This window comes from Liolophura sinensis, chromosome 9, assembly GCF_032854445.1.
Source record: "Liolophura sinensis isolate JHLJ2023 chromosome 9, CUHK_Ljap_v2, whole genome shotgun sequence".
NCBI lineage: Eukaryota > Metazoa > Mollusca > Polyplacophora > Chitonida > Chitonidae > Liolophura > Liolophura sinensis.
In genome coordinates this window covers 16,582,874-16,597,450 of record NC_088303.1, presented here as the reverse complement: position 1 = coordinate 16,597,450, position 14,577 = coordinate 16,582,874, and the positions used below count along the sequence as shown (strand labels likewise).

Genomic DNA, 14,577 nt, shown 5'->3' with positions numbered 1-14,577 from the left:
GGAGCCTCTGTTGCATTAATTTTAAGGAATAGAGCGTTACTCGGATATTCCCCTGAGCATAAAGTTTGCCATATGTAGCCAAACAATGTTTGTGTTGTTGCATAACCGAGATGTTCAAATTCACTGTAAGCAAACCTGTGCACATTGGAAAACTCAAAATCTCCGTCACGTTATCAGTTTTGACCTATACGTGTTAATGAAGGCACCCGTTTCCGCTGTCAACATGTACACAGAGTTCTGCCGGTTACCTGTCACATCAAAACTATGGACATTCCATCCCTTTTCCTTAACAATTAAGATCATACATGCGTTGTTTGTTGCCTTTTCTTTTAAACTTCATGACAAGAAATGGTATAATTACGCAGAATTTTACCTCAAAGAGATATGTAAAAGTTATTAATGGTTCAAAACACTTGTTCAACAAACAATAACAAGAGGAAAAGAGTGCAAATAAACGTTTTTCAGCTTTTATTTATCAGCAACATTTCTTATGCCAACAAATCTTCAGATTGAAATATGACTTGTTTGTCTATACACCCAATGTTTGTTTTTTTTTTTATTTTTACACGGAAGGGAATGAATTACTCTTGACCTACATGTAGCACTATGTACACTGTACAAAACGATGGACATTTATGAACAATCTGTCTACAAACATGACCCATAAAAAATCAAGTTTACTTATGTCATTATACAAGTACTCATATTTTGCTTTGTAACATAAATCTTCGGCAGGAGATGTACGTGGTTCGGGAAAAAAACGTGTACTGTATGAAGAAAAAATCTGGATTTAGGAGACGTGAATGTGATACATATGAACACATAATAAACTATTCCCCCCCCCCCCCCCGACATATTTAAATCCATATTCTTTTCCAGGTTCAAAATAATATTTACTGGACAATGGTGAAAACATGTTCTTTGTTATATGTATTATCTGATTGGTGTTTTACCCTCTACTAAGGAATATTTTACTTATACCACGACGGCTAGCATTATGGTGGGAGGAAACCCGGCGTCTTTGTTATATGGCTTCGTTGAGAATTGATGTAAGTAACAGAGATTGATACTTTTTGTATAGAGCACTGTAAACGTTTTTTTATTACAGATATACCACGGATGAAAGCTCATTACAATTACAATGAATGCCAATCTGGCATCATCAGTTGGCATTCCAATTTCAGAATATATCCCACTATTTTGACTACACATGACCATATCAGGTTGTCTTCCCTGCAGTTGTCATGACATATAACCTGTAGTCACACCTGGGAAGGAGAATAATTAATTTTCATCTACAGTATTTACACAGCTATTTAAAATACATGTAGGTAAAGCAGGCATTCAAGTCTTGTATTACATATTGATGGACTCAATGACTTGGTTTCTTCTTTTTACTGTACAACATTTTCTTAACTTTGTGTCACATCTGAGAAATATTTCCAGGCAAACATACAAATATGTTCAGAGTCTGTGACATGTTAAATGGCCATTAAACACGATCACTTAAACATGGCTACACTCTTCTTAATATCGCCAGTTCAAGTCCTTTCACGTAGGTAGTCCCAGACATCTTCACCCAGTGTTGTACCTGCACACCTTCTAAATGAGCTAGTCACAATATCACCATGTTCTGTATATCTTATTCATTGGCTATGGAAGCTAGTGAATTTGTAGGCCATATCACTGCCTACGTCAAAATCTTCCAATGCATTCTTACTAATGCTGTGACAGTAGCTGTTATGTGCTGTCTTCACTGCTGACTTTATACAGTAGTTTATAGATATGCACTCATAGACCAGGGACAGCATGACTATCATATATATATATACATGTACATGCCAAAGCAGCAGAAGAATTGTTACCTATAAAAAAAACTTCAGAAACAGAGACCATCAGTTTAATATTTTGTTTTTGTCACAAGCTTTATACAGGAAATAACACTGATGAAGAGACCTCATATATATTTCAGCTGTATTCTAATATATAATGGCTGTCAGAAACCAGGGGCAATACTACCCAGTTAATCTTGGGGAGTGAAAGACAACACAGAACAAAGCGACACGAAGAACAGGTCAGTACATTCTAGGTTACAGTGTACACTGATCATATGTCTTCCATCAGAATGCATACTCCCACTACGTCATTCCTCTTTTTCTTTTTTCTTTTTTCTTTTTACAAGAGGAAGGATAACACTGTTATAAAAAATGTAATAATCTGGTAGTTTGATGAATTGTGTTTAAAACCTTATCTGCAGTTTTGAATGCTACCATTTTTCAATCCTGAAGCCACACAAAGATGGTTTTAGCGGATCTAAGCAGAGTTATCATCAGCCAAATGCCGAAATAGCAAAAATGTTTCCCAGCTATTCAGTCACTGCACACAACTTCCAGAAAACACATGGCGTCGCCTACATGTATCCCAACATAATCAGTGTTTTGATGTGTCACATGGAATCCTAGTATGTCAAACAGAGTCTCAACATGTTACAAGAGAAATGTCACACAGTGTCAAATGTACCAGACAATCTCAACATGTCACAGTGTCAAGAGATACGTCACACAATGTCCTGATGTGTCAGAGGGTCAAGAGGTGTGTCATACCGAGTCCTGATATCACTGTAGCTACCTTACACACAACTGTAATGCCACTGGTTCCTGACAGAGGTCAGAGAAGATTTATATCAACCAAGAACTTAAGACTAGATGCACAGGAGAGAGAGCGTTAACCTTCCTGTCCAAAATCGTCTGTAAACTTCTGCAGCTTCACTAAATCATCTTCGTTCACTGTCGGTTTGGACACGCTTAGAGAGCTCAAAATGTCAGCCTGTAAATGAAGAACAAACTCAGCAGAAACAATGGGGATAAGGTTGTGAATTTTTTTCGCACGCTTAAGATCTGATTTGCAAAATTCCTGGCCAACTCAAAACACTAGCGGAAACCAAAACTTTGAGCCAAGTAATGATAAGTTCTTTGATTGCCCCTTATGTCATTTTTGTAATGGGCTTAGTCATCCCTCTGAACACATTCACACTGTTTTGGAGCTCAGATATACGGTGTCGTCATGTAATAGACATAGCCAGACGGTGATGTATGCACTATCTGTGCACTATAACTATCTATCAGTTGATGGTCTTATTTGGACACCCTGGATCGCCCGTTTAGAGTAAAAAACAGCCCTAAAACCTGATTATGTGATCGTTTCTTTATTGCATGCCGTTTAAAGCATGTCGGTGAAAGCCTTGTCATGCGTCGTTGCAATAATATGGAAGGTACACAATTTGGCACACAACCGTTAACTTGTGGCAAGCTATCAGTGAAAGCAGCTTTAAAAAACTGCACATGATACATTGTACATTATACATTATTTGTTGAATAAATCTCATCATCAACTAATCCAAGAGTAGTGAAAGCACATACCATACTGACGACAGGCTCCAGAAGTTTTTCCCCTGGCACCTCCAGCCAGGACATGGGGATTGCCCCAGGAGCTCCTGGGGAACATGGTGTCAGTAAGTCATCCTCTACAACATTGGGATCATTCCTTGAAGGACCTCTGACCTGAGGGGCAAAGGGCAAAGTTCAAGCATGATTCATATGAACACAGAAGGTAAAAATGTTTTGGTCAACAAACGATGAAGCGAAAGATAACATGGGAAAGTCTAGGGAAATTAACAACAATGGACTATATTCTCATAAATTTGCTTTATGATATTTGGAAAATACTATGCTACACAACATCACAAGATACATAGGCCTAAATGGTGACTGTCACAATATGTAGTTTTGGGGTTGTGTTGCTGTGAAGCACATTTTACATTTTTTCCATGTCATTCAAACAAGTTGTCTATGAGGCTAAAGAGCAAAACAAATTTCACAGGATTACCCAGGAATCAAGTCGCTATTGTTCACACTGTGATAACCGTATTGTCTCTACAAGAATCCATTATATTTGGGCGAATTATCGGTACCTACACGCTATAGTCAAGGGAGATAAACTCACAAATTCAAACCCATGAAGCTTTTACTTCAGAGTTACCCCCCCTCCCCCTCCCTTTACTCTGAAACTGTGCAGTGTCTTGTGTGGTTTTATATCTTGCTTGATGTTTCACCATTTAAACCCTTCTCGCTGACCAATGGCAACTAAAAATGAAGGTCGATGTAGGGATGTTTTGATGACTATTGGTAATCTGTTTTGACGGGTTATTGATGACCTGTTTTGACGATTACTGATGATCTAATTAGAGGCTGCTTGTCGCTCAACATGAAAACACCTTTCTTAAATGTATGGCAGCCTGTACTCTCCACAAGAACATACCTTCCTAAACAGTGCTCTAGTATCTAACCTCTGCATGAATTTACGTACCTTTCTAAAATGTGTGGCAGTCTGTACTTTTCTGACTGGCTGCATGAGAGCATCGCGGACCACTATACTGATGTCAGCACCCGAATATCTAGAGAATGTGAACCCACATGAGACATTTATTCATTTATTTATTTTATTATTTATACATATCTGAAATGTCAGGAGTATAGAAGAAGCCATTGCATAAACATAAGCTACATATTGCATGCACGTATATAAAATAACAGGAGAGTGTAACACAATTATCATCATGTACTTTCTCTGATAACTCACAATTTCAGATCAAAAAGCTTTGCAGTTCACCTTAGCAAAGTTGGGTATAAGCATTTTAGTTTCACTTTTAAAACCAAGACATCGTAAGTAACCTTAGTTCTGAGTACAGTCCAAATGTATATGTACTACAAACCCTTCTGTCCTTTTGCCTAGTTCCACAAATTCCTGCTCCGATATACTGTGAGGTGTGTTACCAAATGACAGTTTGAACAAATTCGTCCTAGCTGGGGCCTCAGGCAGGGGGATGTATATACGCTTTTCAAATCTGAAACAGCATATAGGGCATTTGCATATTAGGTTTATTGCGTTGAAAAGCTATGCAAAAAACTGAAAATTAGGTAGACACAGACTTTTAACACGTTTTGGCATATAAATAGGGTTAAAAAATTGTTTAAACAGAGATTATCAGTAATATTTTTGTGGACGGACCTAAAGTTGCAATTTCAATGGAGGATATCCCAACTTCAGAATATGTCTTCAAATATTAAATATCGACTAAAGGAACTTAATCACAGGATTACTTTCGAGATTAAATTCAGAGGCTTTGTTTATCAATTAGCAAGGATGTGCTGATAGCTATTTGTCCAGCAGTTTTAAATGTTTTTCTTGTGTACTTGTCACTTCCAACTTTTAATTGAGTCCTCTTAGCATGGACACGGTCATGTAGCAAGCCAGTAACAATGCCAACATATTTATAGGGCTACCTCAGAAGAATGTCAAGTCACACAGTAATGTGAGAAGAATGTAAAGAAAAAACAACAAAAAACCAAAGAGGTTTAAAGTTTACAAATGACCCGAGTTGTTTGTGAACTGCTGGTGAAGCAGATGCTCCAATCACTCCGCCCCAAATGGGCACTACCTTGTTTTCTCGCCTCACCTTCTGCGTATAGCGGCATCCAGTGACCAGGGGATGTTCGTGGCTCCCAGCACCAGCACATTATCATTGTCCACGCCCACACCCTGCATTTGTACCAGGAACTCTGTCTTTATTCTCCTTGCAGACTCAGACTCATTCTCACTCCTTGATCCACATAACGCATCCACTTCATCTATAAATATGATACTAGGTTTGTGTTCCCGGGCAAGGGAAAATAAAGTTTTAACCAATCTGAAAAGTGAGTAAATCAACACACTTATTAATGCATGGTGTTTCAGACTGAATTCAAACAAATTTCACTGCCATGTTTGAAAGAATGATACAGGTTGCACGGAATCAATCAAAAACCTATATATACATAAGCATGCTACATGTACTACCTTCTGATCACAAAAGAGTTATGGACACATACATTTTATAAGATAATTTTGCGCTTGGTTCTGAACATTCTGTAAGCTTACTTTTCACTCTCTCCCAGCCACTTGGAGACCAAATCTGATGAGGACACAGAGAAGAATGTGGAGTTGTTAGCTTCTGTGGCCACAGCCTTAGCCAGGTAGGATTTACCTGTGCCAGGTGGCTAAAGGTGAGCAAGAGAGAACATCTATTAAGCTTTCATCTGACAAACACTTACATGTATAAAATACATGTACTAATTATTTATTAATTTATTTATTTGATTGGAGTTCTACTCACAACAAACATGAACCAATGAAGCACCATAAAATACTACAGTTACATGTTACAGGAATATAGCTATAGGCATTACAACAACTGAAACTACCAGGTTATCTCTTAAGGTTTGTGCCCTGAATTTGACCACAAAATACAACAATTTTCAACCAAAAATTGACATTCATCATTCAACATCTGTAGCATTTTCTTTATCTAAAGACAGTATTAAAGCTCTCAATAAGCTCGAGACTCAGGTTACAGGTAGCTTTGGGATAATTAATAACATGCAGAGGAATGTTTAAAAACTTACACCAAATAATAAGATACCTCTCCAAGGCTTCCGCTTCCCTGCAAGTCAGAGACAAACTTACATAAGATTATATCTACATGTATGCAGAGCAAAGGTCAAACATGGTCGCCATGTAAATAGATCACTTTCCTCATGGTTGTAGTTAATTCAATATGTAAGTCAAACGAAGGCGGCAACGTTATCGTTGACCAAGATAACTTTTTTGTTGCCTTGAAAACCTAAAAAAACAGTGAATGTTTTAAAAGCTCCTTATCATATAACATTAAATTATGGGACACCTCAAAATGTGCTCGAACTGTGTCACCTTGAATAATCATCTCAACAGAGATGTCAGAAAACTCATTTCATACTTTACACCACAACCAAGACATACCTGTGAATAAATGTGGAAATTTGACAGGTAAAATAACTGCCTCTTTCAAGGCTTCTTTGGCTCCCTCCAAGCCTGCAACATCATCCCACTGGACATTTGGTTTCTCCATCACTATGGCTCCTAGAGGAGGATATAACAACAAATATCTCACAATCAGATACAATACACACGTGAGATGACACTCAATGCATACCAAAAATTATATATGAAATGTACACCAGACATCTGACTGGCATATATGATATCTGATTGGGACACCTGTACCTTATATCTGACTGGCATGCCTGATATTTGGTTAGAATACTGGATATCTAACTGACATGCCTAATATTTGATTGGATACCTCATATCTGACTGGCAAGCCTGATATTTTGTATTAATGCCCGACATCTGAGATAACACTGGATATTTGGTCTGAGTACCTGATATGTGAATTGCATGACTGGTTTTTGATCAGGATACCTGTTTTGAGTCATGTTAGACCCTCTACTACCTGGATAAGAGACTGGCATACAAAATACCTCATACTTGGCTGGTATACCTGATATCTGGCTGGCATACCTGATATTTGATTGGCAAACTTCTTCTTTTCTGGGTCTTCATCTGAATCATCGCTTTCATTGCCTCCACCCTTGTCAGATCTGAGGATGACAAGAAGAAATCAGACACAAATCCAGGCCAAAGGTAGACAATGTACCTCTGCCCACTATGAACATTCAAGTATATTAACTTACAAGCAAGGAATCTGATTTTTTAATGATTTGCCAATTTATATTTTGGCTGACTGCTGTCTTTACTTGTCTATTCCCATAGTCCTCACAGCATATTTGGCACTCTCTACGCTAGATTTACATCACTGCCACCACTAGACAAGCTTCACCTTTGAAGCTTATGTGATGCACATAAGCTTGTGTAGACTAGTTAGCCTTAGCCTCGTGGAACTATTTAATGAGCATTAAAACTAAAATTGTTTAATGTGTTGGTAAGAATGCAGAGAATGCATGTGTATAAAGCACGCTTAGAAACAAAGGTTGACACAGTTTGTTTGTGTTTTCTGACATCACTTCCTGCCCATCCTGATGACCTCAGTGGACTCTGTACAAAAATTTGGTAGTGGTGGCAGTGATGTAAAGTGAATGTAGAGGGCTATGCATGTGCTGTAAGGAGTATGGTCTAACACATAAAAATGGTTGTGAAAACAGAATGTGATGCAGAGGCACTGTAGAACATCATTGTTAACTAACGTGAAGAAGCAATGGAAGCAGGTTGCTACCCATGTTATGAAAGTATGCCCTACAACAATACAACAAGCTCACCTCATCTAACACCAAACACAAAATTATTACATATACAACGGTATAAAAAGCATTTTTTAGTACTAAAAGACAAAGGTTCCATACCCAAATAAATACATCAATAGCAAAGTCACTAAGTAATTGTTTTAATAGTTCCACAACATAATATTATGTTATTTCATTATATCCAGAATCCTTTAATAGCAACATCAGGAACCTCTCACCACTGCGAGTTCAAGTCTAGCTCATGCTGGCTTCCTCTCCTGTCCTATGTTGGATGGTTTTCCAGCAACCTGCAGATGGACTTAGTTTTACCAGGTCTTTCCCAGGCTTCCCAAAAAATAATGCTGGTAGCCATCATATAAGTGCAGTATGCTTGAGTTCAGTGTAAAACACCAATCAAATAAACAATAACAACAATTGATACACCATTATAGTACAGCTCAGGCTAAAAGTCAAAACCAGGCAGGAGATAAGCGCAATCCTAGAGGTCTTGTCGAGACTTTGTAGAGGGCTTGTAGACAGTCACCTACAGAGTCAGTGATCCGTCCACTGTGACTGATCACACACACACATAGGCTGAGCATTGGTACACCTACACGCTGGCTGTGGGAAGTTGACAACGGAAAAGATAGTTCTTTGTTAAAATGATTTTTGAAAGACTAACACAATACATGAAACTGAAGTAAAATATATGATGTGTGTGTTTTTGATTGCAAAGTGGCAATCTTCTTATAAGTAGTGATTTACAATTGAGTCCATGGGAGAATTGCAATGGATCACTACGACTGCCTAAACTAGGTCATTCGTCATCTCCCATAACAAGTTAAAAGATCTTTCGTTTCTTCCCTAGAAAGTTTTCCTTGTTGTGGGAGTCATTTGTAAGTGAAAAATTATCTGCCACTCAGTGATTTAGAAAACCAAATTGACACTTTGGCACTGACATGCCGTGCATCGACACCAATACAGTATTGAAATATGAATTTCATGCACAGAAGTGGTAAAAAAAAAACGTTAAATTTTGACTATGGGACTGTGGAGAATTTGTATGAAACCATGTCGGGAAAGCACCCACATAACAAACGCATGATGGAATAAAAAGTGATTCATTTGAAAGGTTTTTCTCACAGAAGAAGTAATCTAGTAGTAATTTCCCATTTGCACCAATACATTTTTTTCTAATATTTGGCTTTACCAGTGTACATTTTTTCCTTTCTAGTTCTATTCTATAAGACCCATCGGAAGCTAGAGACCATGTGATCTCCTTAGTAACAAATGGCGTGGGTGAAGAAAACGGTCATCCCAACGTTATTGGATAGGAAAATGCCTATTTTTGAATCAATGTCAGTGATCTTGTATCTGTTGGATTTGTATAATTTATTATTTTTGCAGAGCTTTCATAACTTTATTCTGTACAACTAGGCCTGACTGATCGCTAGCGAAGTGGCAAAAAGTGACCTTTTCCCCAATGCTTTAACACTGGGCAGCCATTTTGTTTTAGACACAAAAGGGTGATCACCTGACCCCAAACCTCCGATCCGTCTTACAGAATATAGCATAATATAAATGTATATCAAAATTTGTGCGCCGACTGTCGACACCATTCCGAGACTTTGATCGCATATTTACTCCCGTAGTCAAGTTGATGAACTGATTTTGTTGTGCAGAGGTAGGTTATATATTGCAAAATTAATTAACTTTTCACGGCTAGTATATGTTTAAATAGCTGAAACACATGGGCTGCACCTTTGCTTGTGAACTATGATAGGCCTATGTCTGTAGATGGAACTATATTCACACCTTTCGACGATAATCCTGCGCACCTCTTAGGTTTCCAACACAGCCCAGTAGAGAGTTTGTCCCAAGTCAGTGGAGCGTTATTCAGTATCTCGGAGCAGGATACTAGCAGTAAACAAATGACTTTCAGTCTGAGCTGTACTGCACACAGGTTACCTAAACTTTAAATAAAACCTAAAAGCTTACGGAAATCTCATGAACAAAGTACCACATATGGATTACATGTAAAGACAGAAGTAGGGGTGGTTAGACAGGGAAAGTGTGTTTTCTTTTAAGTTCCATCAGAACAATAGAGTCTTTCTTCTGCAATGTGTAGTTTGCAGTGCCACATGGGGACAATTTCTGTTATTCTTGACACATTTGTACATTATCTTGGCAATTTTGTTCAATTTCATCTGTTATCTTTAATATGCATGAGCTGCACCGTGCATCTGACTTCTTTATGGAAGTATCAGTCAGCATACTATAAAGGAGGTTGTGGTAAGCCTGGTTATAAGTGACAGAACAAGGGAGATAACTAAGGTATGTGGCCAGAATACAACTTACTTTGGTTTTGATCTTTTCCCATTGCTGTAATGCACAAAAACAGCAAATTCTACAGTATGTAATACATTGTTATATGAATGATAATTTACTGGTCCTTATTTAGTGTTAACAGCTTATATCAACTATTAAACAAACACCTTAACATTTATTTAATTGCTGTGTTAAGAACGGTCAAATGTTCAATCATAACGATATTTCTTTACAGTACTTGTTTTTTTTTGTTGATTTTCTAAAATTTACAGTGTACATCCACTGTTAAATTCTGTTGTATATATGTATATTTAATTAGTGTGACTTGTGTAACATCTGAGTTTAATGATAACATGACAACTGAGTTAGTTATGTCTGTTCATGTATATTATGCCTGTATGTTTGAGCCAAAGAAACAGATATTCCGATGCTACTTGTGCAATCATTTGATATTTCAACCACAAACACTGAAACAACATGCTTAGAAAAAAAGTAAAATATAGCTTAAACTACAAAATGCTCCAAAACATATCATAAATTCATGTGTGCTAATCACATTCTATTCTTCTGCAAGAAGTGTGACGATCACCTTTTCTGCTCAAAAATAAATAGGCAGGCTTGATATAAGTTCAGCTGCTTTTTTTTTAAACTGAAAGAGACAAAATGCACTACTGTTCTAATTTTTATAAGATTTTGTTTCCCTTTGTACCTGCACAGCTATTAAAAACATGATGACACTGAAACAAAATACTATTCTGATTTAAATGGAAGATCTGACAAAAAATAACATTTCTGAGGTTTCCCCGCCCCTATTTTAATTATACATAACTCCTAACTGTTACTTGCAAGTTCATCAGTGTTGTTCCTTGGAATTATCTCCATGTTGCCTTTTGTAAGTGAAATCTCAGCAGAAGCATTACAGGTACATGTGCACGTAGACAGAATTTCATGGTTCAAATTAATAACTTACTTCTTGCTACTGCCACCTTCAGCCACAGGTTTTTGTTTGGACTTCTTGCTCATATGAGTTTTCAGTTTCTCTGCCCTATCCAAATACTGCATACACTTGGCACGGATACTCTCTTTTGCTTTCTCACTTTGGGCTTCATCTAGAGAAAAGAAATATATACAATGTTGCCATCCCAACTGACATTTGATTTAGCAGAATACCTAGAAGAGAACATGTGCTATTCACAACATACTTGTTGCATGCAACTATACAGAGAGCAAATCAAATGATGTAAACTGATAGAAATGCTGACAATCATGAAGTTTAGGCTCCAGCAATATTTGTTTGCTGTTTTCGGTTCATGAGACTGTTTTGAGTACATGTGAATTCACCACCAAAAATTTTCTCAAAGTCAATAGAGATTACATGGAATGGACAATTACATGTAATTACTTATACTCACATTTAATGGCATGTAGAAAATACTCTACACCATGTTCATATAACTTCAGCGCTTCTTCATAATTTTTATTTTTGTCTTCTTCTGTTGCCTTGGTAACAAGCTCTATGGCTTTCTGTGAACAACAATATCACATATATTTCAAAACCACAGTTCACAATTCATTGTGGGTACTTGATGAGCAATAATTATATGTACATTCATAAAATACTCCTATAATACAATCTGTTAGTTTTTATATGTGTAGATACTGAACTCCACAGTCATATTCATTTTTTAAAAATGGTACATGGTATTCAATACATTACCTAACAACACATACCAAAAAACATAATACTGTGATCACTTTGTATCTGCCAATACTACTGATGACAGATGTACTCACATTAGCTCTTGCCACAAGTATCATTATGCAACATATATATATATATATATATTATATTCAATGTGCTGTCACAAAATAGAAATTTCAGTTAAGCTGCAGTTCAAAGTTAAAACTTAATTCAAAACCATAAAAGAGCCCCAGGTTTGGTCCTCTCGGAGTTGAAGAGAGACAGTATTTCTGTAAAGTAAGCAACTGGAATTCCCTATTTATGGATTCAGTTTTTATGTGAACCCTTAACTACATATAACCAAACGTGTCTGCGGTATTATGGAGACTGTCCTGATCACATTGTCAATGAAAACATATTATCCTAATTTTTTCATTTACTTCACTGGAGGTTTACGTTGAACTCAAGAAAATTTTACTTCTACAAGTGCAACCAGGGCATGGTGGGAGGAAACAGAGTAGAGCCCAAAGGAAACCAACCACCATCCACAGGTTGCTGGCAGACTTTCCCATCTACAAGTCGGAAGGAAGCCAGCATGTGCTGTACTTGAACTCACAACAATCGTACTGGTATGAGGATCCTGGGTCACTGTGCTACACTAGGAAGTCCACAACTACATGGTGGCGATGGAGGCCTCCTATTATTCTTATGCACTTAACAGTTAGTTCTATTTGTTGTAGGATACAAGAAAAGGTACTATAAAATGATGAGTATGGTTGTTAGTAAAAAGAAAAAAGACAAGCAAATAAAGATTTGAATTTTGTTTTCATTTTTGAGGCATATTTCATATTTCTTACTAGCCCCTCTATTGTCTGAATGTTTTCCGTCATTCAGGAATGATGCCATTGATGTACAGGTTCTCCAAACTCCCCCCCCCCCACCCACCCCGCCCGACGCCAAATAAAGATGTTCTGACAGCTATCATTGATGATGTCACCACAACAGGCTACTTAATTTTCAAACTGACTGCTAGGGCCTTAGCAAAACTGTAGTTAAAAGCCATTTTTATGACCCAAGAAAAAAGTTGAGAAGGTTTTTTGTACTAAATGTTAGGCCATATCATATACACCGTATTAAGAAATAAAAGCATTTCATGTATCCTTTAATTTATTTATTTATTTATATATTTAGTTGGTGTTTTACGCTGTACTCAAGAATATTTCACTTATACAACGGTGGCCAGCATTATGGTGGGTGGAAACCCTGATCAAACAAATTTTGCGGCATGAAATTTTTACAATTCAATATGCTTTCAACAAAAATTGTCTTACCTCAGATGGTCTTAATTTAGTCATTGTAAACACCAGAGAACCTATGAAGACTATGAGTATAAATTCTCCAAAACTGTAGCCTACAACTGGATGTTACAAATGGTTGAAGCTCTTGATTATGATGATAGGACCTTCCTTCCACACAACAAGGGGTAAATAACTGGCATGTGACTGTGACACTAGATAGGTAAAAAGTCAATGACGATATCCCGTCACTTGTACGCAACTCCTCACTTTCTGAAGGAGCATTTGTCATGTATTCCCTGGCAGATAAATCAGTAACTACTAAACCAAAATTGTTACCTATACTTCATTAAAAGACTATTGAGCAACAAATGTAAGTAATGACATAGACACCATGTGATCGATTAGTAATGTTATTTGTTTAGTTCCGTCAGAACTGTATTCTGGGGAAAGTGGCGACGGTTTATAATAGATTACACACGAAGTCAGCATCACGAGTATCCAGACCATCTTTTCAAAGTACAAGGCACTCACTGAACGTTCCAAATAGTTTGGAAGCGGAAGAAAAAACACTCTGAAACTACTCGGAAGGCCGATGTCACATTCTTCATTCGCCGAGATGACATGTTCCGGTTGACATCAAATTTAGTTCACGTAAAATGACTGTTCATTCTTTTATCTTACCTGTAAGGTGCCCCCTTGAGCCATAGATGATTTTGAGACCTACCAATCTGTTTTGTTTCAAATATTTAAAATCTAAATGTTAAAGTTTTTTACTTTTATCCGCCAACCGTCCATAAAATCGCATCAAAATGGCAGTCTTCCGTGTTTTGTTGTTGGTCACATGACTCCTACAATTTCCGGTTAAGAAGCTCCGATTTATCAAGGGAGACTACTCTGGTGACAATGTGCAACTTAAGCTTTGACATTCGTCCTTTATCAAACTTATAACCCCGTTCTCATGCTCAAGAATTCTTCGCTTATAAGAGGGGGAAAGGTTTACGAATAGAAAAAAACCAAATACCCGGAGTAATCTATCGTTATTCACCGGCTACGTATCTGAAAAATCCTTTAATTGTTTTAAAGCCACGGCCAAGATATATAACGTACCGGTGCGTTA

At 37.3% G+C, this 14,577-nt stretch overlaps 1 protein-coding gene across 2 annotated transcripts; it reads right to left on the bottom strand.

Moving 5' to 3' along the window:
• Positions 1-448: 448 nt before the first annotated feature.
• Positions 449-14,287, bottom strand: LOC135474755 (vacuolar protein sorting-associated protein 4B-like). Of its 2 annotated transcripts, none has more exons than XM_064754340.1 (12): positions 14,142-14,287; positions 11,894-12,005; positions 11,452-11,590; positions 7,435-7,514; positions 6,874-6,993; positions 6,501-6,538; positions 5,977-6,095; positions 5,516-5,746; positions 4,772-4,903; positions 4,366-4,453; positions 3,420-3,560; positions 449-2,826 (listed from the first exon to the last, which is right to left on the bottom strand). In XM_064754340.1, exons 1-12 carry the CDS (start codon positions 14,163-14,165, stop codon positions 2,725-2,727), a joined length of 1,326 nt encoding a protein of 441 aa, XP_064610410.1. In that variant the 5' UTR covers positions 14,166-14,287; the 3' UTR covers positions 449-2,724. The 2 variants fall into 2 exon arrangements, with proteins under 2 accessions (XP_064610410.1, XP_064610411.1); XM_064754341.1 differs by lacking the exon at positions 14,142-14,287 and adding an exon at positions 13,494-14,117.
• Between the last annotated feature and the right edge of the window lie 290 nt (positions 14,288-14,577).